Source organism: Odocoileus virginianus, chromosome 33, assembly GCF_023699985.2.
Source record: "Odocoileus virginianus isolate 20LAN1187 ecotype Illinois chromosome 33, Ovbor_1.2, whole genome shotgun sequence".
Lineage (NCBI taxonomy): Eukaryota > Metazoa > Chordata > Mammalia > Artiodactyla > Cervidae > Odocoileus > Odocoileus virginianus.
Window position 1 is genome coordinate 26,325,620 of NC_069706.1, and position 27,324 is coordinate 26,352,943.

Genomic DNA, 27,324 nt, shown 5'->3' on the forward strand with positions numbered 1-27,324 from the left:
ATCTTGGTTCATCAACTAGGGATCAAATCCTCACTCCCTGCATTTGAAGTGTGAAGTCTTAACCACTGGACCACAGGGAAGTCCCTGGGCTCTGATTCTTTAAACAACACCCTCAGCCATGCTCCAGTCCCTACAAGTACCCAGGCAGTGGTCTGCTCCTCTCCAGGCTCATGTCCATGCAGAGGGCCTTCTCCGGCTCTCTGTCCTGCCTCTTCCACTCATATGCAGCCTGATTCCTGAGGCCCCAGAGAGCTCCCAGGACCCTGGGCATCAAGCGAGTCTTAAGGGCGGGGGGGAGGGTGGTCTGGGACAGCCAGGGAAGCTAACTCCCTGGAGGTAGAATGGGAAGGAGTATGGGGGCTTTTCCGCAAGGTGTCTTGGGCCCCCGCCTTTCTATAAATAACCAAGTACTTCCTCACCAAGCCTTCCTCCTGCCACGTCAAGCCCTGACTCATTATTTTAACTCCCCCCGAGACACTGAGCACCCTCCAGCGCTCTGCTGCCCGGCCTTCTTCTTTTTTTCTGATGAGCTGCTTGGGGATGGCCTTTGCAGTTGTGCTGTTCCTGACTGGTGAGTGGGGGTCCTCGGGGCTGTGAGAAGCCTTGTCGTGGGGGGAGCGGTGGTCTCTGCCTGGTAGGGCAGGCAGGAGGAGCTGAAGGAAAAGGAGAGGACTCCTGTCCAGTCTAGTGTGGTGGGGGGAATAGCCTGGAATCTGGGGAGGCGCAGGAGCTGGGCAAAGCCGAGGGAAGTGGGCTCATGGGTGACGCTTGGGTGGAAGGTGAGTTGCTCTCCAGGTTGCCCCTGGCTTCCCTCTCCCTTCCTCTCCTGGGGGCCCTGGAGTGGGTGCTGGAAGTGAGGGGTGTCTGCCCTAGGGCCCCTGGGAGGGGCGGCCACACCATCCACAAGAGATGGGAAGACTTTAGTTTAGACGGCACCTCCTTGGTCCTGCACATCTCCTGAGTCTTTCCAGCTTCTCTTGAGAAGTGGGAAGGTCTGGCTGCTCTGGGTACCAGAGTCTGGGAGTGGCTGCCCCCTTTATTCCCTGGGGCTCAGACCCGCCCACTTCAGTCTTTGATGTCACCTGCCTGGCCCCTGAGGCACCTGAGTCTGCATCCCTTGGTATCCTCTATCTGTCAGATAACAGGGGCTGCTTCCAGACTAGGAATAGAATCACCCTTTGTAAAGAAGATGCTGGATGTGAGGCTCCCTTGCATGTGGCCCCAGTAAGGACCAGCACCCTAAACATCTGGCCTCTGCCCAGAGCCCCAGGGTTCAGGTGTCTGGACCCTCCTTGTCACTGCCTGGCCTGATGCCTGGTCTCCTTAAAGCTTCCCTACTCTTGGGGTTGGAGTCAGCTCCTCCATCCAGGGACAACCAGGCTTCTAGGAGGAATGGAGAGGAAAGGTGATTGGTTGTGGGAGAAGGGGCTGGGAAAAGCTCTTGAAATGTAAAGTGTCTGCCCCTGGGGCTTTCTAGCTTAGCCTCTGGGATGAGTCAAGAATCTGGAGATTGAGTTGGAATCCTGGCTGTGCCAGTGACCTGCTGTGTGGTTCAGAGTCAGTCAGTAAATGCTGAAGTCACCTGCTAGGGGCCGGGCACGGTTCCGGGCGCCAAGACAGGGAGGTGTAGCTGTCCTTGTCCCCTTAGAGCTGGGCGCCAGGAATGAGGACATGGAGAGTACAAAATGACAAATATCAAGTCACAGAATTCTAAGTCTATTCCCCAAGCCTAATGGAACATGCAGCAGGACGGTTTTTAAGTGGAATGACCATACGCCCCAGTTTGCCTGGAGGTGGTACCAATGTCCCTGGTATAATTATTAATGGTGCCCCCTCCCCTCTTGGAAGGTCCCAGTTTAGACAATAAATTGTACAGTCACTTTATCTTTAAGGAATATGCCTGCTCTATCTAACCTATCAGGAGGTGACTGGCCTAATTTCAGACTGTGGGTAAGGGGTATTTCTCTGGATGGTTGCCCTCTGTATTGTGATTAGACTATTTTTAAGGGAGAAGGAGACATGGGAACCACACAGGTGGCAATAATCAGAATGCCTTTCTCCAGGGCAGATGGGGAATCAAGGCTGAGCGTGATGGGTGTCAAGACCCCGAGAAGTCAGGGGTCCAAAGGAGAAGGGGCTTCTCTGACTGTTCTCCCCACCCCCACCTCCCTGTATTCCTCAGGCCTGGCTTCTTATCATGGATTCAACTTGGATGTGGAGGAGCCCCTGGTCTTCCAAGAGGACGGAGCCGGCTTTGGCCAGAGCGTGGTCCAGTTTGACAGATCTAGGTAGGCCCTGCCCACTTCCCCCCACTCTGCCCCCTTGGCCTGCAGGCTAGCATTCTGATTGCTACCACCTGGAGGAAGGGCCGCCTGGGCTACAAACCTGTCCACAACACCTGCATGAGGCAGGCAAGTTTAGGTCTGCTGTACCTGGCTTGCCCAGCCTCCAAGGATCTATGCTGTATTCCTGGTGCATGAAGGAGTGTGACACTAAATAGCAAATAGGAAACCCCATGACAGCAGAGATGGAGGGCCTGTAGAAGAAAGGGAGATAAAATCTTTTTTCCAAGAACAGGAGGCCTCATAATTTTATTTTGCATTGGGATCGGCAAATTATGTACCCACGCTGCCTCCAGAAGGGCACATTCTTGGGTCCCAGAGACAGGGACCCAAGGAGTTGAAGTCACAATGTGAGGTGAGCATAACCTGGGAGCCATAGGCAGGGAGACATCAAACCCAGGAGGGAATTCCAGGAGGACTTCACAGAGGCGGTGGCACTGGCAATGAGCCTGAGAGCACAGGAAGTTTCAGTTAGCCAAGAGGGAGCACACGGAGGTCACTGAGTCCTAAATGTACATCCCTCCTCCTTTCTCCCTCGACTGGCAGGCTGAGGACGTGGAAGCAGACGTCAGGCCCTAGCGTTTTATTTTCTTTGTTTTTAACAGAGATTGATATGCACGAATCTAGAAGGTCCAACTCAATAAATTTTTCACATATGTGTATCCAGGTAACAGCCACCTGGAACAAGATGTAGAATCTCTCCAGCACTTCCCCCCACTGGCTTCCCTTGAGCCCCACACAACCACACAACACCCAACAAATCCAGACAGCTTCTGTCCCACTTACCATCAATTTGTGTTCAGGCCCTATTTTTTTCAAAAATGAAACTCTTGATTGTCTGCTGTTCACCAGTACTTTTGTCCATGGGGTCGCAAAGAGTCGGACACAACTGAGTGACTTTCCAATCAAGTGTATAATATATATTGGATGATGTTCTGATTGCTACAAAGCTACTGTTTTTCCTGGTTTCTGCTGGTGATAATGAAAAGGTTGAGCTGTCGTGTAAAGAATGGGTTGGGGTGAAAAAAAAAAAAAAAAAACAACTGTAGGTCAATAGTTTAAGACTAAAAGTTTATTTACCCGATTGTGCCAGAAGAAACCAAATGGCTACGTCTCCAGCCACCTGATTCAGTGTCATCCTCAAGTCTTAGACAAACAAGGATTTCAGGTTTCCATAAGGGAATGGTCCTCTAGAATGAATCTTTAAATGCCAATTCAACAAGACTTGAGTGACTAATCAGTTAAAATACATTAGTATTTGTCTAGTTCCCTCATCTGAATAGAGAGATTGTTGGTAATGAGAACGTTTTTCCAAATTAAAAAATTCTCTTCTCTCAAGGTGTTTTGCAAATAAACAGTTGCATTTATAAATGGATATAAGTGATATGAAGCAGTTTCTGATACAGCTGATTTAAATTAAATTGTTTATCATATTTAAATTATTCAATTTGGGAATTTTCTTGCAGTCCAGTGGCTAAGACTCCATGCTCCCAATGCAGGCGGCCCAGGTTCAACCCCTGATCAAGGAACTAGATCCCACATGACTGCAACTAAGACCTGGAGCAGCCAAATAAATAAATAAAAGTGTAAATAAATAAATAAATGGTCCAATTAATTACAGAATTATCTATTGGCTTCAGGACATTTTTCCATTTAACTTGAGGTGACCTATTTCTTGGAACAATGGCTCTCTCAGAATGATGGCTCCAAGGAGACAAACAGCACTGACTTGAGGTTGGGAAATGCTATTTTTTGTTCTGAACAGTTTTATTCTGAGTGAATGTTAAAACACACACATACACAAACTCTCAAACTATTTGCATACACAAATACGTGTATATTTATATATACGCACATATACCCAAACAGACAAACAGAAAGCCCAGCATGGCCTTTCAGCCTCTGTGGGTTAGACTCAGGCTCTGATTTTGAATAGCATCACACAAGCTGAGGCCAAGAGCTCCCCTCCTGAAATCTCACTTCCCCGTGACACTTCTTCACCCAAAGCACCCCATGCCCCCATCCCTCCCGCAACTGTCTGTCCTGGTTGTACCTCCAGACTGGTGGTGGGAGCCCCCTTGGAGGTGGTCACAGTCAACAAAACGGGACGTCTGTACGACTGCACGCCTGCCACCCGTGGGTGTCAGCCCATCTCGCTGAACAGTGAGTGACTCGCCCCAGGGATTGGGTCCTTCAACCCTCCTACACAGGACTGCCCCCTCCTCAGCCTCCAGCCCAGACTGTCCCCCCAGGTGAGGGTGTACCCGTGGGTGTGACCCTGTGTGTCTGCCCTCTCAGCCACCTCAGAGGCTGTGGACATGTCCCTGGGCCTGTCCCTGGCGGCCTCCACCCATCTCTCCCAGCTGTTGGTGAGTGTTTCTGGGTCCCTGGAGGGTCTTGAGGGAGAAACAGAGTGACGGGGCGGGCAGAGGAGGCTGGGGCTGAGGGAAAAGGAGGGGGCGTGTTCTGGGGCCCCCTCACCCACACGGGCCTCTGCCCCCAGGCCTGCGGCCCGACTGTGCACAAAGCCTGTGGGGAGAACATGTACATAAAAGGCACTTGCCTCCTGCTGGACTCCCATCTGCAGATCATCCGGACGGTCCCCGCCGCCCTGCCAGGTATGTCCCCCAAAGGCGCCAGTTCTGGGTGGAGTGCGTGCTGGAACCACTCATGCGAGCAGAGCATGAAACTTGGGTCTCCACCTCCTGGGTCTTTGTTTCCTGGGCCTCTTGTGCCCCGGGCCCCCTCACAGAGGGCTTGGCAAGCTCAGCAGGGGCTGGGGGCACAGTCTGGCCTGACAGGAGATGTAGTCACAGCAGGACCCCTAAGCTGGGTGAGCCATGATGACTCTGACGGGGCAGAAAGAAGCCTCAGGGTGCTGCTGCAGGAGCCATGAGGGTCCCACATCAGCCAACGGGTGCTGGGGTGCCTCCTGGTTTCCAGAGGAAGGGTTTTGGGTGGTGAAAACGTGAGGTGAGGACCGTAGATCCAAGAATCCAAGAGGGAGGCAGTCCTGGCGCATTCTGCTAGGCTGCCAAGACACCCCCAGACTCACTCTTCCCCTTACAAGGGCAGAAAAGGACCTGATCACAGGGAGTGTGAGGCACAGTTTTGCCAGCACTGATGTCTCCCACAGAGAATGGTGCCTAGGCGGTCCCTGCAGCAGTCTCTCTCTCTGAGAGTCAGTCTTTTTTCTTTCTTTCTTTCTTTTTTTAAATTTATGGCTGTGCTGAGTCTTCGTTGCTTCACTGTGGTGGCTTCTCTTGTTTCAGAGCATGGGCTCCAGAGTGCATTCAAGTCTCAGTAGTTGCAGCACATGGGCTCAGTAGTTGCAACTCCCGGGCTCAAGAGCATACAGGCTTCAGTAGTTGCGGTGTATGGGCTTAGTTGCTCCGAGGCATGTGGAATCTTCCCAGACCAGGGATCGAACCCAAGTATCCTGTATTTCAAGGCAGATTCTTAACCATTGGGCCACCAGCAAAGTTCTCTGAGGGTCAGTCTTTACAAGGTCATCTTCTGTGTCCTTGGGCAAGTGGCTTCATTCCCTGGGCCTCAGTTTCCTCACTGGTAAAATGGAACTTAATAATTGAGGTGGTTATTAGGATTAAAAAGGTTTAATATACATGTCTAAGTGGTTAGACTCCAGCCTGGCATGTGTATGTGATTACCTTTAGGACTGATTTTCTAACAGAAGACCATCTGTTTGGACCAGGAGGCAGGCACAGATAAACAACCCCGTGCACGGCATCAAAGGAAACAATGGGCCCCCCGTGAGAGCCAGGGACCACACAAGGCCCATGTTTTGTTGTTATTGTTGCTTACTTACCCATTTATTTATGGCTGCACTGGGTCTTCACCACTACGCAGGCTTTCTCTAGCCGCAGTGAGTAGGGGTCACTCTCTAGTTGTGGTGTGTGGGCTTCTCACTGCAGTGACTTCTCTTGTTGCGGAGCAAGGGCTATAGAGCTTGGGCTCAGGACCTGTGGCACACAGGCTCAGCTGCCCCACAGCATGCGGGTCTTACCACCCGGACCAGGGATCAAACCCGTGTTCCCTGCATTGGCAGGCAGATTCTTAACCATTGGACCACCAGGAGAGTCCCAAGGCGTGTGTTTTGGCCCAGAGAAAACACGAACCCAGACTTTGTGGGCTTTTAGCCAAAAGTGAAGCAGCAGCAGAAATAGCCCCCAAAGTTGTGAGGGTAGAGTCTACAGAGGGGACAGAGAGAGTAGCAAAGACTCTTGTGGGTCCCAGACCCCACCGGGGATGTCTGCAGCAGGGCAGGAGAGGTGGCTTTGAACACTAAGTGGTAAATGTCTTCTCTTAGATGTTTCAGGGGCTCATGAGGTATGATGTCTGATGAAAATGGGACATACATGTGTAAAGCTGGTGCAGACAAGGCAAGTTTGACTAGATGTGGAAGGACTGTGCGCCAGGCAGTGTTGGGTACTGGGTGCCGGGTGTGCATCACCTTCTAGGCTCTCATAAGATCCTCGTGGAGGCCAGGATGATCCCTATTTTATAGATGAGAAGACTGAGGCTCAGAGAGATGAGTTTCCACTTTAGGAAGTGGCAGAGTCCAGAGCTTGAACCAACCTTGCCTGATTGGCTTGGTTCTTTTTCCAGAAGGCAAGCAGCTACAACCAGGTGCCTGCTGTGGGATACAATAAAAAGAGCAAGAAACAGCAGTGACACTGCAAGGGCACTGCCCACAGGCCTGGTCTGAGAGAGCACGTGGAGGCAGAGGGGGATTTTGTCATGCAGCTAAAACAGTGGGTACGAGTACAAGATATGATTGCAGAAGACACCAGCTACCCAGCTTGGGAGCACCTGAGCACTCATTCAGCCTGCCGTGTGGATGGCTGGATTTCCTAGTGGCTGGATTTCCTAGTCTTCAAGGAAGTGGGGAGGAAAGTGACCTTCCATTCTTCCATTTCTTCTCAGCACTGGTGATGGTTGAGCAGGCAGGGTGGGGGAGGAGTGAGGAGCTGGGAGAAGGCATTTTTGCTTCAGTGACCTGAGGCCGGCTGCCACAGCTCAGCCTCACACCTCAACGCTGTGGTGGCCTGATCTCCCAGCACCCCGAGACCAACACAGGATGTGGGGTGCTGGTAGAGGCATCAGCTGGGTTTTGCACGGAGACCACAACCCCCTACGTAAGTCTGGGGACAGCCTGAAATGTCTTATTTTCTTCATGTGCATATACTGTGTCTCTCCACAACTGTGTGGACTCCACAAGGGCAGGAATGAGATTTTTTATAAAGCTTTGGTCTGCAATCAGATTTCCCTAGAGATGGACTCTGAGGCTCCCTTGAGAATATTCTCAGGAGCAACCCCCATAAGAGTATGAGGGAAGCAGGACTGAGTAGATGGAGAGGGTAGACTGTGAGAGAGAGGCCTCAGTCTCCCCAACGGGAGCTTGGAGAATGGCTGGGTACAGGTTGCCCCCTGGAGCAGGAAGTGTAACCTTGGGCAAGACACCTCCCTTTTGAGTAGGGTGACACCTAGGAGAAACTCCACTGGGAGCCGTTGACAGCCAACTCCCTACAGCTGGGAATGAGCACCTCCATCCTGATGGGGGACAGGTCTTGGGAGCACACCTTAGCATCTGCTCCAAGTGTGTCCTTGGGCACAGAAAAATGCCTGGAATATGGTGATGATGGTGATAACAACTACCCCTTGTGGGGCACCAAGCCTTGTCTTAAGTCTTTATGGACATATTCATTCCTTTTTTAAACTGGAGTAGGACTCCTTTACATTGTTCTGTTAGTTTCTGCTGTACTACAAAGTGAGTCAGCTATACCTATACGTGCATCCCCTCCCTCCCCAACCTCCTTCCCGCCCCCCCCCACCCCACCCCTCTAGGTCATCACCGAGCGCTAGGCGGGGGTCCCTGTGCTGATCAGGACACAGCGTGGGAAGGAGAGGGTGGGACGGATGGAGAGAGTGTCACTGACATATTCTTTCTTTTTATCTTCGTGATAATCCCGTGGGTGCCCAGGTGGCTACGTGCTAAAGAATCCATCTGCCAAGCAGGAGACAAGGGTTCGATCCTTGAGCCAGGAATGTCACCTGGAGGAGGAAATGGCAATGTTTAAGTATCTTGCCTGGGAAATACCATGGACAGAGGAGCCTGGTGGGCTCCATTCAGTCCATAGGATCGCAAAGAGTTGGACACAACTGAAGCCACTTAGCGCGCACACACACACACACACACACACATGCATGCTCCACAGTATCCCTGATGTGTGCAATCAATAAATATTTGTTGACTAACAGAGTGAGGGGCCCACCCGGCCCCCACACTCTACTTCTTTCTCCCGTTTTGTAAGCCTTGTGGGAGGAGGGGAGAAACAGGGACTCTGCTAAAGGGAGAAGGGGTTGAGACAACAAATTTGGACCTCCTCTGTGAATAGTGTGGGGGTTGGTCTCTGTTCCAAGAATGGCTTCCTGACTCTGGGGCAGAAAGGGTTTCTGGGCCCCAGGAAGTGGCTGCGACCCACACGTGAGTTTCTTTTCTAAAAATTTATTTATTTACTTTTGACTGAACTGGGTCTTTGTTCCTGCACGCAGGCTTTCTCTAGTTGCAGCAAGCAGGGGCTGCTCTCCAATTGTGGTGGGCAGGTTTCTCATTGCAGTGGCTTTTCTTGTTGCAGAGCACAGGCTAGGGTGCATGGGCTTACTAGTTGTGATGCACCCCTTAGTTGCCCCGAGGCATATGGAATCTCCCCGGATCAGGGATCAAACTCATGTCCCCTGCATTGGCAGGCAGGATTCCTAACCACCAGACCACCAGGGAAGTCCCCTCAAACATGTGTTTCTGATTCCTCTTTCCCTCTCTGCAGAGTGTCCAAGTCAAGAGATAGACATCGCCTTCTTGATTGATGGCTCTGGCAGCATTGACCGAGCTGACTTTAAACGAATGAAGGACTTTGTCAGAGCTGTGATGGACCTGTCCAAGGGCACCGACACGCAGGTGAGGACTAGGCCCTCTGAGGCCGGTGGAGTGGGATGGGCGAGGGTCTACCTCTGGGAAGGCCAACCTGGGAGGCTGCTTGGCATCACTGGGGGCTGGATCAATAGGCCTGTTCCTTGAGGAAGCTAGGGTTCGTGGTCGAGGCATGGTCACCATGCAGGGCCAGCTGGAGACCTGACCTGAGAGGAGGTTCCCCCATCACACTTACTATGTCCCCACATGCCACAGGAAATAGGTTTTTGCTATTTAAATACATTGAAAGAAATATCAAATAATTTTTCTGTGAAATTTGACTAAAGGTAACTTGGCCAAATAATTGATGATTTCTTTATCATGTTTTCCATATAACTCATGATTTCTTTATCTTATTATTTTATTTCCCAGTAACCACTGTGTGTGTGTGTGTGTGTGTGTGTGTGTGTGTGTGTGTGTATGTGTGTGTGTGTTGTGTTTGTGTATAAATTCTTGTTGCCCCTCTGTCCATGGGATTTCCCAGGCAAGAATACTGGAATGGTTTACCATTTCCTTCTCCAGGGGATCTTCCCAACTTAAGGATCAAACCCACGTCTCCTGAGTCTCCTGCATTGGCAGGTGGATTCTTAACCATTGAGCCACCTGGGAAGCCCATAAATTCTTGAGAAACAAGGAAATATAGACTTCAAATTGATTTTGTATATTATAAAAAAAATTTTAATCTAAATTTAGCAAATATGGTAGTCAGCAAGGTTATTTATTCTTTGTAAACTATGAAAGAAGCAGTATTTACCTCTGATTTTCCAGTTTTCTTTTTTCTGGGTTTCAATATATACTTGTCAGGCCTCAAAATCACGTGAAACATGGTTTGTAAGTGCAAAATTATTCCAAAATTTAAAACTTACTTAAAAAAAAAAAAAACTCCTGAACTCAAGGGCCCTTTTCTTGGCCTTCACAGTTCTCGCTGATGCAGTATTCAAACCTTATGAAGACCCACTTCACCTTCAGCCAATTTCAGACCGCTCGGAACTCTCGGAGCCTAGTGGATCCTATCGCCCAGCTGAATGGTCTGACGTTCACAGCCACCGGTATCCGGAAAGTGGTGTAAGCTCCATCCCCCACTGCCTGCAGATAAAAGGCTTCCCCTCCACTATCTGGCGCTGGGTCTACCCAGCCCTTTCTAGTGTTTGAAGGAGGATCTGGAGAAAGGGCTCACGGGGAAGCGAGGGGGCCGCAGGCAGTCTTCCTGGGGCGTTTCTGGTTCCGTCACTGGTTGCACCCTGAGCCGGGGTGAGGGCCGGACTCCTCTGCCGTGTTTCCCCTTGGCCTGGCTTTGGATTGGCTGGACTCTGAGCCCACCTGGGTTTGCTTCTCGGTTCCCATCCTGGCTCCCGGGTTGCTACCTGGGTCACCGCTGGAGTAATCGACTTTTTCTAAGTCTTCGAAAACTGTCAAATGAGGATAAATTCACAACTTGGTTGGAAGGATTAAACGAGATAACATGAGCACAGTGCTTCTGCCCAAGAAGTGCGAGATAAACGGCTGTGGATTTTATTAAAAAAAAAAAAAATGCAGCTCCTCTTTACCTCCCTGGAAGGGACTCAGGAATTATTGCCAAGTGTCTTCTTTGCGCCTTTCTCCCCACTCAGCTCCTTTCTCTTCCTCATCCCTCATCCATTCTCGCTCTCTACACACTACCACGTGCCTGCCAATACTGGGGGCCAGGTGGCCCAGGAAGAAAATGGCTTAGGTGCTGGGGCCAGTAATTTTTGTGAGTATGAATCCATGACTTAACATGCCTGAGTCTCAGGGTACCAAGCCTCCCTGGTCTCTCCAGAGGAGCTTCTAGTACTGCAAATGACTGCTTCCCAGAACTCAGTAGAGTCACCCCCCTCTTTCTTCCTTGACAGGAGAGAACTATTTCACAGTAGGAATGGGGCCCGTGTGAATGCCAGGAAAATCATCATTGTCATCACAGACGGGGAGAAATTTAAAGACCCCCTGCAATACAGCGACGTCATCCCTGAGGCAGAGAAAGCCAACATCATCCGTTACGCCATCGGGGTGCGTCCCTTCCTCTTGGCTCCCCCAGACTCAGCCTTCACCTCCCCCAGATAGAAGGGCTGGCGGGCCCCTCCTCCTCATGTGCCTCTCTGCTGCAGGTGGGAGATGCTTTCCAGGCACACACTGCCAGGCGGGAGTTGACCACCATTGGCTCCATGCCTTCGGAGGACCACGTGTTCATGGTGGGCAACTTTGCAGCACTCAGCAGCATCCAAGCGCAGCTTCAGGAGAAGATCTTTGCAGTTGAGGGTAAATGGGGAGTGAGTTTAGGTGTCGGAACTGAAAGAGCCGAGACCCAATTGTCCCCCACAGTCCTGAGGATCTGTCCCTACTTGTGTTGTTCTTGTTGAGTGGCTCCGTCGTGTCCGACTCTTTGTGACTCCGTGGACTGCGGCACTCCAGGCTTGCCTGTCCTTCACTATCTCCCAGAGCTTGCTCAAACTCATGTCCAGTGAGTCGGTGATGCCATGCAACCATCTCATCCTCTGTTGCCCCCTTCTCCTGCTCTCAATCTTTCCCAGCATCAGGGTCTTTTCCAATGAGTCGGCTGTTCACATAGGTGGCCAAAGTATTAGAGCTTCAGTATCAGTCCTTCCAGTGCACATTCACTGTTGATTTCCTTTAGGATTGACTGATTTGATCTCCTTGCAGTCCAAGAGTCTTCTTTCTGGATCCCTACTCTAGCTTGCCCCAAATCATTACCCAGAACCCAAGCCCCAGACCACATTCTCCTCTCTCTGCTCTGAATCCTCACGGACTCTAGGTCTCTGGGAGCCTGAATGACCCATTTCCCCCACAGGAACTCAGTCGAGGACAAGTAGCTCCTTCCAGCATGAGATGTCTCAAGAAGGCTTCAGTTCCATCCTCACAATGGTGGGTGGAGCATGTGCTTGATTAAGAGTCTCAGGCACCAGCCTGGGGCTGGGAGCTGGGACTCAGAATAAACAAGAAAGTGGACTCAATCCTTAAGCTCACTGTCTAGTCTGGGAGAGACACACAGGCAGTGCATATAGGTGCTAGAAGCACAGCAGAGAACTGGATAGCTGAGGTCCCTGCTCTCCTGGAGTGCATAACTGTGGGAGGAGATGATAAAAAACAAAGAAATGAAAGACTTTCAGATGGTGCTAAGCACTGCGATAAAAAAAGAGAGGTAATCAGAGGAGGGCTAAAGAATAACCATTGAGGCTGAATGATAAGAAAGGGTGAGGCCTGGAAATATCTAGGGAGAGATTGCTCCAAGTAGAGGAAACAGCAGGTGCAAAGGTCCTGAGGCAGGAATAGGGTTACTACACTCGAGTGAGAAAAGGGCCAGCGCAGCTGGAGCAGAGGGAGCTAGGGGCAGGATGGAGAAAGGGCTGGAGAGTTGAGAAAGACCAGACCACGAAGACCAGAGAAGTGACGGTCAGTTCAGTTCAAAATAATGATAGAGACAGACAATTGTCTGAAAGGAGGTATGTGTTCAAAATATCCAGAAGGATATTATCTAGAATAATTTTTATTGATGTATTTATTTGCCTGCACCACATCTTAATTGTGGCATGTAGGATCTAGTTCCCTAACCAGGGAATGAACCCTGGCTCCCTGCATTTGGAGTGCAGAGTCTTAGCTCCTGGACCCCAGGGAAGCCCCTTACCCAGAATAATTTTGAGGGTAATTGAGGGGGACGGAGAAATGGATCCAGGTTTGTCATGGATTAATCAGTGATGCTAGGTCACAGGTACTAATGGGTTCATTACACGTTCCTTTTGACTTTTGCGTATGTCCTAAATTAGCCATAAACAAGAGTTTGTAAAGGCAATAAACAAAGTATTCAGAGGAGGAAATGCCTAGCACTTTCTGAGGGAGCCCAGGAACATCTGACAGACGTAACTTTGAGGTTGACTCTTCTGGAGAGAGGAGCTGAGTCCCAGAAAAAGGAGAGAGGAATGTCCAGGTCAGAGGGTTGGGGTGTTCTGGAACGCAGGGTAATTGCGAAGGATGCTAAATGCCACCCTCGGGGGTTTGATGACAGGGAGTCACCTTGGTTTGCCAGCAGGGTAGTGGCTGCACATTTGGGTTTAAAAAGCCCAACTCTGGGACAGCAGATGAAGCAGAGGAGAACAAGCAAGGAGGCAGAAATGACAGTGGGTGAGAGGGGCTGGGGTGACTCTGACAGTGGCAGTGGGGATGGGCTGAGAGATGTGGGAGTCAGGGACACGAGGCTGCTGATGAGAGCTAGAAATGACGAGAGAATTCCAGATGAGTGGGCGGAGTTGGCAGCAGGCATTTCTTCCGAATAGGCTGTCTTCTTCCCACCTGCTCACCCTGGAATCCTTTCCTTCCAGGATGGACCTGTTCTGGGGGCTGTGGGGAGCTTCAGCTGGTCTGGAGGTGCCTTCTTGTACCCCCAAAATAAGAACCCCACTTTCATCAACATGTCCCAGGAGCACGTGGACATGAGGGACTCTTACCTGGGTGAGACAAGGCTGCAGCTGTGGGCTGGGCAGGAGACGGGCTGCCTGGGAAGGACAGGGGCTCGGGGGTGGGGGATGAGGGGACAGGTCTGGGGAAGCCTCGGTGCTGAGCCCTGGCCCCTTCAGGTTACTCCACAGAGCTGGCCCTTTGGAAGAGGCAACAGAGCCTGATCCTGGGGGCCCCCCGCCATCAGCACACCGGGAAGGTGGTCCTCTTCACCCAGGTGTCCAGGCAATGGAAGCTGAAGGCTGAAGTCACAGGGAGCCAGGTTGAGTGTGGAGGGGGTCTCCAGGGGCAGAGGAGGAGAAGATGAAGAGGGTGCAGGGCCTATGGGGGAGGTGTTGGTGTCTGGGGAGAGGTGGGACTTGACCCAGGGGTCGTGCCCCTGGCAGAGGGCAGACAGGATGACTCCAGACTCTGCCCTCCAGATCGGCTCCTACTTCGGGGCCTCCCTCTGCTCCGTGGATGTGAATGGAGATAGTAGCTCTGACCTGGTCCTCATCGGGGCCCCCCATTTCTACGAGCAGACCCAGGGGGGCCAGGTGTCCGTGTGCCCATTTCCCCGACGGGTGAGTAGCTGATGAGACCCGGGCTGGGTGAGGTCTGGGTGTGGGTGGAGGGGGTCACCTGGATTGAGCCCTGACACCATTCTCATTCTGCAGACAGCTAAGTGGAAGTGTAATGCTGTTCTGCGAGGGGTGCCGGGCCACCCCTGGAGCCGCTTTGGGGCAGCCCTGACCACGATGGGGGATGTGAATGGGGACAGGCTGGTGGATGTGGCCATTGGGGCCCCGGGAGAGCAAGAGAACCGGGGTGCCGTCTACCTGTTCCACGGAACCTCAGAACTGGGCATCAGCCCCTCCCACAGCCAGGTGAGGCCCCCCGCCCCAGCCTTCAACCTCTTCTGTTCACCTCCTTTCCCGTGTCTTAGGTTCACTTGATGCCACCTCTGGTCCAGTCTCAGCAGTGACCATTCCCCTGCCCCTTTTAGTGGTTTGTTTCCCTGAATTGCCCCTGGCCCAGCTAAGCACAAATGCTCTCTCTCCTCTCCTTTGACTCCAAACAGACTTCAAACTGTGTGGGCCACTTAGCGGTTAAGAGATCACAGGCCCCAGGTCAAACGCCTGACCAGCCCTGTGGGCTGTGTGGCTTTAGGCAAGTGACTGACTTGGCCTCTGTGAACCTTGATTTCCTTTTGTGAAACATAAAAGGATGAGCAAATTCCATTGACTTCTTGTAAAGATAACTTGAGGACAGCACTAAACTGTCCATTCCTCCAATATTTATGAATGAACATATAGAGGATGAGTAAATGAATCTGTTATGCTCTCTTCATTATGTTTTGATTTTGTCATTAACTTGTATCCTCAAGGTCCTCATTGGACCAAAAGTGCTCCGATCTCTGTCTTGGGACCCTGGGGACCTCATTTTGTTTGCTCTCCACTCCTCTCCTCCTTTTTTTAAATTTTATTTTTATTATTACTTTATTTTTTGGCTGTACCCTGTGACATGTGGGATCTTAGTTCCCCAATCAGGGATCAAACCCATGCCCCCTTCACTGGAAGCGTGGAATCTTAACCACTGGACCACCAGGGATGTCCCCTCCGCTCTCTTCAACCACTCTATTCAGTATCCTTTCCAAATCTTCCTTCTCAAACCTTTCCCATCACCTTCCCCTGACTCGCACTTCTTTTTTCTCTCTCCGGCCAGCGGATCACAGGCTCCCAGCTCTCCCTCGGGCTCCAGTATTTCGGGCGTTCGCTGAGCGGGGGTCAGGACCTCACGAAGGATGGACTGGTGGACCTTGCCGTGGGGGCCCGGGGACACGCCCTGCTGCTCAGGTGACCACTCCCCCCTCCCCCCTTACCTGTCCCCTGTGTCTGATTCACCAAGCCGCCCTCTCCCTTGTTCTCCCCACCGGAGGCCAGAGGGTGGTCCTCAGCCCCTCATGCACCCTCAGGAGCCTGCCAGTGCTGAAGGTGAACGTGACTATGAAATTCACACCCCCGGAGGTGACAAAGGCTGTGTATCAGTGCTGGGATGAGCTGACCACCACCATGGAAGCTGGGCACGCCACAGTCTGTCTCACCATCCACAAAAGCTCACAGGATCGCCTAGGTGAGCTTCCTCCTGGTAGACCAGACCCTTATCTCCCAGAGGTGCCCCCCCTCACCCAGCCTATCCTCAGGACAGGATGGAGCCTGGAACCCAGATCTCAACTCCACATCCACCCAACTGCCCTTCTCCCTCCCTCTTCCCACACCCAGGCCTTTAGGTTCCTTCTCCAGGATACACCGGAGGTCTGCCCTCTTTTCCACCTTCCCAGAGGACAAGGCTTCTCCCTCCCACCCATTTTGAGTTGTGTCCATGGCTATTCTTGCTCCCCCCCACCAACTCTGCACCGGGTGTAGCTACCTTGATTGGTCCTGAACACAGTTCACCACTCCTCACCTGCTCCCATGTTGCATTTATAAAGACTAAAATTCTTGCCCACTGTGAGCCCGCTGATTTGGCCCCTCTGCCTCTCCAAGCTCCCTTACTCCAAGCACTCTGCCACTTTTTTTTCTGGCCACACCACGGGTCTTGCTAGATCTTAGTTCTCTGACCAAGGGTCGAACTCTTGGCCCCCAGCAGTGAAAGCATGGAGTCCTAACCACTGGTCTGCAGTGTAATTCCGTCCATACACTTAAAAAATTTTTATTTATATTTGACTGTGCTGGGTCTTCCTTGCATGGGCTTTTCTCTAGTTGCAGTGCAGAGGCTTCTCTTGGTGTGGAGCACAGGCTTCAGGGCGCAAGGGCTTCCGAAGTTGTGGCAAATGAGCTCAGTTGCTTCACAATGTGTGGGATCTTCCAAGATCAAGAATCAAACCTGTGTGTCCTGCATTGACTGGTGGATTCTTCACTAAACTACCCAGGAAGCCCTCCTCCATATAATTTTTAATTAATGTACCAGTCTCCTTCTCCCTTCTGGTCTTAGCTACCAATCCCCAAATATGGGATTTTCCCCTCCCTACTTTTCACCTGACCCCTGCTCATCCTCTAGGTTAGAGCTCAGACAAGGTCCATCCAGGAAGGCATCTCTGATCGCCAGATCTGAGTTAGCAAGCCCTCTCTGGTACCACTGAGGATCTGGCCCTTGCAGGGATCACGTTGTGATGTTATGTCCTTCGTGCTGCTCTCCATTTCTAGGCTGCAAGCTCAGGAGGGCAGGGACCATATTTCTCCATCTTCTCCACCTGTATCCCAGCACCTGGTACAGTCCATGGCCCATAGAAAGTGCTCAGCGAATCTCCATTGCATGAAAAATGAAAACAGAACCTTCGCGTTTCTCTCACTTTCCGTCTTCCGTCCCTTCTGCTTCAGCTGACGTCCGATGCTCTGTCACATACGATCTGGCGTTGGATCCAGGTCGGCTGATTTCTCGTGCTGTTTTTGGTGAGACCAAGAACTGGACTTTGACTCGAAGAAAAACCCTAGGGCTGGGAGAGCACTGTGACTCCATGAAGCTGCTTTTACCAGTGAGGACTGAGGGTTGAGGGAGTGGGAGGAAGGAGCCCAAGGCCAGCCTCTGACACCTCCACTCCCTCCTGAATGAGGCAGGAAAGGTGGGGAGCCTGGGGCGGGAGAGGGGAAAGTTGGGGCTGCGGAACCGGGTTTCTGCGGCGTGGATGCGGCCTAGCCAGTAAGGAGGAGAACAGGTTCTTTAAAGCCCCTTCTTCTCCAGGACTGTGTGGAGGACATGGTGAACCCCATTATCCTGCGACTCAACTTCTCCCTGGTTGGGGAGCCCATCGCCTCATCTCAGAACCTCCGCCCCGTGCTGGCTGTAGGCTCCCAGGACCTCTTCACGGCCTCCGTGAGTCTTCCTAGGGAGTCCCAGGGACATTCTGACTCTTGCTGTGTCTCTGTGTGCTGAAGAACCTAGGGTGGCTCCCAGATGCCCACGAAACCACATCAAATCTAACATGCTTCCACCCCATTACCACAGCCCGGCCCAGCTTGGAGCCCTACCCACATCTCGGCTGATTATACACTTCGCCCCAACATAAACTCTCTGGTTCTCATTCTGCAGACCCTTCGAACTTTTTCTTTTATTTTTTTAAGCCCACATTTTAATTTATTTAATCTTTTTTTATTTTGACCGTGTCACTTGGCCCATGGGATCTTGGTTCCTTGACCAGGGATCAAACCTGCACCCCCCCGTAGTGGACTATGGAATCTTTTTTTTTTTTTTTTTTGAGGTATAGTTGAATTGGGCTTTCCAGGTGGCTCTAGTGGTAAGGAACCTGCCTGCCAGTGCAGGAGATGTAGAAGACGAGAGTTCTTCCCAATCCCTGGGTTGGGAAGATCCCCTGGAGAGGGGGCAGGGCAACCCACTCCAATATTCTTGCCTGGAGAATCCCATGGACAGAGGAGCCCAGAGGGCCACAGTCCATGGGGTCACAAAGGGTGGGACACGACTGAAGTGACTTAGCATGCACACACACAGTAGAATTACAATGTTGTGTTAATTTCTGCTGTATAGCAAAGCGACTCAGTTATCCATACGTATACATGTTTTTCATATTCTTTTCCATTATGGTCTATCACAGGATATTGAGTATAGTTCCCTGTGCTACACAGTAGGACTTTGGTGTTTATCCATCCTGTATACACCGGTTTGCATTTGCTCATCCCAAACTCCCAATCCAACCCTCTCCCTTTCTCTCCCCCTCGGCAACTACCAATCTGTTCTCTATATCCTTGATTCTGTTTCTATCTCGTAGATAGGTTCATTGGGGTCATATTTTAAACTCCACATATAAGTGATATCAGGTGGTGACTTCACGATCATTTCTAGTCAGATGCAATTTTTTTAATTGGAGGACAATTGCTTTCCAGTATTATGTTGGTTTCTGCTGTACAACACGAATCAGCTATAAATATGCATATACCCCCTCTCTCTTGAGCCTTCCTCCAGCCCTCCCATCCCTCCCCCTAGGTCATCACAGAGCACCAAGCTGAGCCCCCCGTGTTATATAACAGGAAGCATGGAGTCTTGACCATCAGCCTGCTGGGGACGTCCGCCAACTTCTCTCATTTCTACCTCTGTGTCTTTGTCCATGTTGTCTGTCTTTCTTTTTCATGCTACAGCTCCTTTCTGTTTTCAAGAGGAGGCACCGTCAAGTGACTACAGGTCCCTGTAATTGCTCACAGTGTTCCTAGTAAGGGCAACAGAACAAGCAGATGAAGACGTGGTTTGGCAGTTGATTTCTATACCTTTCCTGCATGTCATATTTCTTATTTGGAAAAACGTCTTCTCTCCACCTCAAAGATCTCCTCTCCTCCCCAGAGCCCCAGTCTTATCTCCTTCTCTTGAAAACCACTGCTCAGCACCTGTCACTTCTTTTCTGGCCTCTTACCGTGTCATGGTGATGCCAGGCCAAATACCAGTGACCGATAGCCATCTGCCTCTGCTTCTGTGGATCCCTCGGAGCTGTAGGTTCCTTGAATGTAAGAACCACCGTGTCTAATTCACCTGCAGCTGCCACCTTTCCAAGTGCAGAACCTGTCTCGTTATTGACTGTTAATAATGTTTGCTGGATGCTTGTTCCAGTTGAATTTGACTCAACTAAAAGTTACATTCTTTGAAGCCAAGGATCTTGTCTTCTCTTTCATTTATATTCTAACTGCCCCTCCCACACTATCCGCCCTACCTCCTTGCCAGAGTCTAGGACAGTGAGTGCTAGGACAGAGTCTAGCCCAGGGTAGATGCTCAGTAATGCTCAGTGCTGACGAGTGTTCCTAATGAGACTGGGGATGGATTGAGACAAGGATGGGAAGAGAATGTACTGTTTTGCTGCAGCTCCCCTTTGAGAAGAACTGTGGGCATGATCACCTTTGTGAAGGGGACCTCAGTGTCAACCTGAGCTTCTCAGGGTGAGTAAGTGCTGTCTCCTTTCATAGCCATACACTAAAGCTTTGGGGGCCCCCATTCTCATAGGATGGGAAGTCCCTCTGTTTCCCTTTGCCTCTCCTTCTAACAAAGAAGTGCGCTTTTTTTTTTTTTTTATTACTTTACAATATTGTATTGGTTTTGCCATACATTGACATGAATCCACTTTTGATTGGGAGGTCATCAGCACGTAGCTCATGCGTTCCCACAGCCCTGCCCCCACTCCTGATTCAATTCCAACCTATTTCCTCGGAGTCTCTCTCCCAACCTTGTGTTTCCTTGTTCAGGTTGGAGGTCCTGGTGGTGGGGAGCTCCCTGGAGCTCAATGTGATAGTGATGGTGTCCAATGAGGGCGAGGATTCCTATGGAACAGTGATCAGCTTCTACTATCCAGCAGGGCTGTCCTATCGACGCACGTTAGCAATCCAGGTAAACAGCTTCCTTGGCCTTCAGTGGCTGGGACCTCTCTCCTGCTCTGGGTTATAATCGGTTCCTTTAATTTTTTCTATGATAAAATATACAACATACACAAAGAGAGAAGTGCACAGGGCATATGTATAGTTTAATAACTAAATATTAAGCAAAAGTCTATGCAGTTAACATCTAGATCAAGAAATAAAGCACTCCAAAGGATTTTTTAAAATAATAATACATTTAAAAGATGGGAGGATTTTCCTGGTGGTCCAGTGGTTAAGACTCTGCACTGCCAATGCAGGGGGCAGGGGATCAATCCCTGGTCGGGGAACTAAGATCCTACATGCTGTGTGGCAAAGTCAAAATATTAATAAAAAGAAAAGCAAAGAAAAGAAAAGAAATAAAGCACTTCTAGAACCTCCAGAAGCCCTTTATATAACTTTCCTCATCCTAACCTCATACTCTCTGCAAAGGTAATCACTATTCTGCCTTGTAATACTCAATTCCTTGTATTTCTTTACCACCCATAAATATATCCCAATTAATGCTGTTGAGTTTTGCCAATATTTGAACTTTATATAAATGGAACCATGTTCAGTTCAGTTCAATTCAATCACTCAATCGTGTCCAACTCTTTGCAACTCCATGGACTGCAGCACGCCAGGCTTCCCTATCCATCACCAACTCCCAGAGCTCGCTCAAACTCATGCCCATCGAGTCAGTGATGCCATCCAACCATCTAATCCTCTGTCATCCCCTTCTCCTGCCTTCAATCTTTCCCAGCATCAGGGTCTTTTCCAATGAGTCAGTTCTTCACATCAGATGACCGAAGTACTGGAGCTTCAGCATCAGTCCTTCCAATGAATATTCAGGACTGATTTCCTTTAAGATTAACTAGTTTGATCTTCTTGCAGTACTAAGGACTCTCAAGAGTCTTCTCTAACACCACAGTTTAAAAGCATCAATACTTCGGCACTCCGCTTTCTTTATGGTCTAACTTTTACATCCATACATGACTACTGGAAAAAAAATAGCTTTAACTATATGTACCTTTGTCAGCAAAATAATGTCTCTGCTTTTTAATATGCTGTCTAGGTTGGTCATAGCTTTTCTTCCAAGGAATAACTGTCTTTTAATTTCATGGCTGCATCACCATCTGCAGTGATTTTTGAGCCCAAGAAAATAAAGTCTGTCACTGTTTCCATTGTTCCCTTTCTATTTTCCATGAAGCAATGGGACCGAATGCCATGGTCTTTGTTTTTTGAATGTTGAGTTTTAAGCCAGCCTTTTCACTCTCCTCTTTCATTTTCATCAAGAGGCTCCTCAATTTCTGCCATAAGGAAACATATTGTATGTTCCTTTTTTCTGAAACTTTTAAAGTATTGTTGATTTACAATCATATTAATTTCAGGTGTACAAGATAACAATTCAGTATTTTATAGATTACATTCAATTACTTGTCTGTTTGACTTGTGTTTTATTAACATTGATTGGCATATTAAAAGTCACTCTGAGCTTAAAAAAAAATTATTATAAAACATTGGTTATATTCCCTGTGCTGCATAATATATCTTTGCATCTTATTTATTTTAGAAACAGCAGTCTGCACCTCTGACACTTGATCTGTATGCTTCTCCCTTCATTCTTCTCCCCACTGGCGACCACTAGTTTGTTCTCTAGATCTCAGTCACTAAAGCATGTCTGACTCTGCAACCCCATGGACTGCAGCACACCAGGCTTCTCTGTCCTCCACTATCTCTTGGGAGCTTGCTCAAATTCATGTCTGTTGAGTTGGTGATGCTATCTAACCATCTCATCCTCTTCTACCCTCTTCTCCTTTTCCAGCATCAGGGTCTTTTCCAAATGAGTCAGTTTGTCATATCAGGTGCCCAAAGTATTGGAGCTTCAGCATCAGTCCTTCCAATGAATATTCAGGGTTGGTTTCCTTTAGGATTAACTGATTTTCCTTCCCTAGATGGTCTTAATTTGATTGTGGTTGATTTTTATCAAACTTTTCCTCTGTATTTAGTATTTTATGTGTGTATCATGTTTAAGAAGTACTTCCCTACTCTATGGTTATAAAGACCTTCCCCTCTATTATCTTCTAAGAGATTTATAATTTTGCCTTTTACATTTAAGTCTTTAATTCAGTTGGGGTTTATTCTAATGTATGGAGTGAGGTAGGGATCCAGTGTTTGTTCATTTCTTTGCTTGTTTTGTATGGGCCAATTTTCCCAGAACCATTTACTGAGAGCTTCCCCTGCGACTTTGCAATGCCACCACTGTTTTGCATCAAGCCTGTATATGCATGTGGCTAAGTTTTTAAAAATTCCTTCTCCTCTGAAGCAACCTGGTCAGCGTCCCCTGCGCCTGGCATGTGAAGCAGTGCCCACCAGAAACGAGGGCCTGAAGAGCAGCAGCTGTAGCATCAACCACCCCATCTTCCGTGAGGGCATTAAGGTCAGAGCTTCCCCCAGTTCTCATTGATCTCCTCCCTCATCCTGACCCCATTTCCTTCCCTCTCTCCACCATGGCCCTCCCTATCCTCAACTCTTCTTTCTTCTCCCTCAGGGCACCTTCATAGTCACATTTGATGTCTCCTACAAGGCCACCCTAGGAGATAAGTTGCATCTCAGGGCCAATGTAAGCAGGTGAGCTCAGGCCAGGTAGGGTGTGTCCCTCTCTCTCCTGGTCCATGCTCCAGCCGGAGACTCTTCCTGGATTCCTTCCCAACCAGGCACCCTTCTCTCCCTCCAGTGAAAATAATAAACCTACATCCAACAAGACTACCTCCCAGCTGGAGCTCCCAGTGAAATATGCTGTCTACACAGTGATCAGCAGGTACTTAATCCCTCTCCTCCCCTTGGACCTTCCTCCAAACCTAATACCTCCCCCTGCCAGCTAGCCTGCTCTTTGGAGGATGGGTATCTAAGCTAGCCCCTCTGATTTCTCACATGAAAATTCTGGTTGATCAGCCATATACTTACAGCATAGCACCATAGCTTCCCTGGTGGCTCAGACGGTAAAGAATCCACCTGCAATGCATGAGACCTGGATTTGATCCCTGGGTAGGGAAGATCCCCTGGAGAAGGGAATGGCTACCCACTCCAGTATTCTTGCCTGGAGAATCTCATGGACAGAGGAGCCTGGTGGGATATAGTCCATAGGGTCGAAAAGAGTCCAACACAGCTAAGTGATTAAGCACACCATGTCCCATAATTCTTTTTTTTTTTTTTTAATTTATATTTATTTGTTATTTGTTTGTTTCGTTTTGGCTGCACTGGGTCTTCGCTGCTGCCTGTAGGCTTTCTCTAGTTTTGGACACCAGGGGCTACTCTCTAGCTGCTGTGGCTTCTCTTGTTGCAGAGCATAGGCTCCAGACAAATGGGCTTCAGTAGTTGACACACAGGGGTTCACAGGCCCTATAGCGTGCAGGCTTCAGTAGCTGTGGTGCTTGGGCTTAGTTGCCCCAAAGCATGTGGGACCATCCCAGGCCAGAGATCGAACCTGTGTCCCCGGCGTGGGCAGGCGGATTCTTATCCGCTGCACCACCATATCCCATAACTCTCGGTTCTCCTCTGATGAACTGACCTGCTGGTGGGACACACACACACCTTGCCACCCCTGGCACCCCCTCTCCCCTCTCCAAGGCGCATACTTCCTTTAACATGAAGCCAACTCTAGCCTTTGGGCCAAACACAAATATGCTGAGCTGAATCTACTAGATTAAGAACTGAGGCTTTTCTGAACACTCTGAAGTGGGGAGCTTGTCTCCAACAGGATATGGTCTGTCACCACACAGATCAAAGAAAGGTCAGGTTTTCACACAACTCGGGGGAGAACAGAGACGTGAGAAACTCTTGGGACCGTTTAGGAGCACAGGCTCAGCAGGCCACAGGAAAGGCAGGTGCAGGCCTGCTGCTCTGGTGCTGAAAGTGGGGAGGGAGCGGGGCCAGGCCAGGCTGGAAGCAAGACAAGGGGCCTCGCCTACCTGGCTAAATTCCAGAGACTTTAGAGTTGGTCAGAAGCTTATAATATTGCCATGGGACAGAGTTCGATGCTGCTGCTGACGTACCAATTTTTAGGGGAACTAGAAAAGGGGGTCAAGCAGTGTCATTGCCCTTCCAAACGCTATGTGTGAATTTCCCCTTCTATCCATGGGAAAACACTAAAACGCACAATAAAAGCTTACAGTTTATATACTTCTGACATGCCAGGCCTTGTGTTAAGTACTTTACAGATATTTACATAATTTAACCCTTCTATTAGTAGCAGAGGTAGTTGCTCAGTTGTGTCCGACTCTTTGTGACCCCAAGGACTGTAGACCACCAGGCTCCTCTGTCCATGGAATTGTCCAGGCAAGAATACTGGAGTGGGTAGCCATTCCCTTCTCCAGGGGATCTTCCTGACCCAGGGATCGAATCTGAGTCTTCTGCATTGCCAGCAGGTTCTTTACCATCTCAGCCACCAGGGAAGCCCAACCCTCCTATTAGGTCTATGATATTGTTATACCCCCCCTTTTAAATATTTATTTGGCTGCACAGGGTCTTGGTGGTGGCATGCAGGATCTGTCAGTTGCACGTGTGAGATCTAGCTCCCTGACTGAGGCTAAAGTTGAGGCTGCACAGGCACATGGGAACCATCATAGATCCCCTGGGTCACCCACTGGGTCCCTTCCCAGCAGGCTAGGGTGCAACCAAGGATGGTCCCCGGGCTGTTTTCACCCATAAGCCCTCTCTCTCTCCAGTCAAGAAGAATCCACCAAGTACTTCAATTTTTCAACTTCTGATCAGAAGAGCACAAGAGAAGCTGAGCATCGATATCGTGTGAGAGGCCAGGGAGAATCCATGTCTGCCCCTCCTGTGGGGACAGAGGGAGCTGGCGGGGGAAGGAGAGAGAAGAGCTGGGAGCGGGAGCCAGGAAAGGGGGGGGACTTGGGATGCTCCAGGGGCCACAGTCATGTTTTGTCTGTTTCCTGCAGGTGAATAACCTGAGTCAGCGTGATCTGGCCATCAGCGTTCATTTCTGGGTCCCCGTCCTGCTGAACGGTGTGGCCGTGTGGGATGTGGCGTTGGTGGCCCCTTCACAGGTGCCTGCCTCCCTTCTGTCACTCCCCAGAGTCTGATCCCACAATGCCCATACCCTCCAACCAGCGGATCATCCTGTAGCTATTTCTCTCTTTCCCTAGAGTCTCCCCTGTGTGTCAGAGAGGGAACCTCCGCAGCAGCCGGATTTCCAGATCCAGATGCCAAGCAGTCTTGTGCTGGTGAGAAAGGTCCCACCGCAGGACCAGCTGGGCACTGGGCTCCCGGGAAATGGACTGCTAAGCTTCAGAGCCATGTTTACATCCTCTGATGGTTTATCTATTCCCCATCCCCCAATCAGCTAGATTTCATTCTCTCTTCTGGTTCCTGCTTAAGTGAAGATCTTCTTCAACTTCACTCCTTTCGTGTTCCCAGAACTGCTCCATCGCTGACTGCCTGAGGTTCCGCTGTGACATCCCCTCCTTCGGCGTCCAGGAGGAGCTTGACTTCATCCTAAAGGGCAAACTCAGCTTCGGCTGGGCCAGCCAGGTATGTCCTTCCTTGACTCAGATGGGGCTTGAAGTGTCTGTGGCCCCCTCAAGCCAGGGTGTTTCTCCATCCCTGAGCTGCCTGTGTGCCCCCTGCCCCCTATAGACCTAGTTCCCAGCTCTGCCCTTCTCTTTGGCAGTTGCTGCAGAAGAAGACGTTGGTCGTGAGTATGGCTGAAGTCACATTCAACAGATCTGTGTACACCCAGATTTCAGGACAGGAGGCATTTTTGAGAGCCCAGGTAGTGACCGTGTGGTAGGCAGTGGCTGGGCTGGTCAGAGGGCTCCTGATGCTAAGTCTGTGATGCTGAGTGGTTGGGGGGTGGGGCAGGGCTTGCAAGTTTGCAGGGAGGAAGGATGGATGGAGGCCTCTGGATGGGATCATCCCTAAGCCCATGAGGGCTTCTGTATGTCACCTCTTGAGGCAGAGCCTGATGAAGGAAGGAAGGGAGTTAAGGACTGGGAAACTGAGTAACTTCCCTGGTGGTCCAATGGTTAAAACTCCACACCTCCAATGCATGGATGCAGCCAGAGAGGGTTCGATCCCTGTTTGGGGAGCTAAGATCCCCCATGCTGTATGATGCAGTTCAGAAAAAAAAATGGGAATGTGGGAGGCCTGATACTTTCTGACCCCCAAATCCCCAAATCAGGTGGAGATGGTGCTAGAAGAGTATGAGGTCTACAACCCTATGCCCCTCCTTGTGAGCAGCTCCATGGGAGGACTGCTTCTCCTGGCCCTCATCACAGCCCTACTGTACAAGGTGAGTGTTTTCACCCCACTCCTGAGACTGCCAGCATCCGGCCCTGCCCTCCCACAGACAGGATCATATAGAGGGAAGAACTCAGACAATGGAGTCAGGCTGGTCTAGGTACACATTTTGGCTCTTATTCACTGTTTAATGTCAGGCAAGTTGCCCAACCTCTCTGAGCCTGTTTCTTCATTTTTGAAATTATAATAATGCCTACATCACAGAGTGGCTGAAACAAGACAGAAATGAGGCCAGATATGCAGAATCTATGAATGATGTGTACACATCAGAGCTTGACACACAGCAAACACTCAATCGGTGATAGCTGTTGTTCACATAAGTGTTCTGACACACAAATGCAAGGCCGCTTAGTTCCCTTCTGTCTCAGCTTCCTCCTACTCCCAACTTCCTATTCTGCCCTCTTATCCAGATTTCCTGATTTATTTCCCTTTGTAGTGTGGCTTCTTCAAACGTCAATACAAAGAAATGATGGATAACCAGCCTGAAGACACTGCTGTACTCAACGGGGAAGACATCCACAGTGAGACCCCAGATCCACCTTTGTCCAAATAATCCACTTTCCCATTTATGTCTATTCCCATTGGCTGACCTTGGCTTCACCTACCAATCCACTTTCGGGGAAATAACTTCTGCGGGGACTGGCCCGAGCAACTTATCAGCTGCCAAGTCATCTTCCCAAGGGGTCAAAAGATTTTTATATTTTTCCATATCCACCAGACTTCTTCTGTGATGACCCATTTTTCACAGAAGCAGGCATGATGTCAGTGTGAATTCTCTTATGTATAAGAGCTGTCACATTAAATGAGGATGCTTATAAGATAA

The 27,324-nt window shown here is 49.9% G+C and overlaps 1 protein-coding gene across 5 annotated transcripts; it reads left to right on the forward strand.

The window, feature by feature from the left end:
- Positions 1 to 470: 470 nt before the first annotated feature.
- ITGAD (integrin subunit alpha D) lies at positions 471 to 27,324 on the forward strand. Of its 5 annotated transcripts, none has more exons than XM_070461234.1 (30): positions 471 to 571; positions 2,183 to 2,288; positions 4,402 to 4,505; positions 4,641 to 4,711; positions 4,846 to 4,960; positions 9,188 to 9,318; positions 10,250 to 10,395; positions 11,202 to 11,355; positions 11,454 to 11,604; positions 12,155 to 12,228; positions 13,680 to 13,809; positions 13,935 to 14,077; positions 14,238 to 14,378; positions 14,472 to 14,681; positions 15,520 to 15,650; positions 15,770 to 15,927; positions 17,175 to 17,329; positions 17,536 to 17,667; positions 19,657 to 19,730; positions 20,034 to 20,175; positions 22,507 to 22,620; positions 22,732 to 22,811; positions 22,918 to 23,001; positions 24,908 to 24,986; positions 25,142 to 25,249; positions 25,349 to 25,426; positions 25,620 to 25,733; positions 25,873 to 25,974; positions 26,383 to 26,493; positions 26,938 to 27,324. In XM_070461234.1, the coding sequence occupies exons 1-30, from the start codon at positions 526 to 528 to the stop codon at positions 27,052 to 27,054; spliced, it is 3,501 nt and encodes a 1,166-aa protein (XP_070317335.1). In that variant the 5' UTR covers positions 471 to 525; the 3' UTR covers positions 27,055 to 27,324. The 5 variants fall into 5 exon arrangements, with proteins under 5 accessions (XP_070317335.1, XP_070317336.1, XP_070317338.1 ...); XM_070461235.1 differs by having other exon boundaries at positions 13,935 to 14,032; XM_070461237.1 differs by lacking the exons at positions 25,873 to 25,974; positions 26,383 to 26,493; positions 26,938 to 27,324 and having other exon boundaries at positions 25,329 to 25,426; positions 25,620 to 25,708.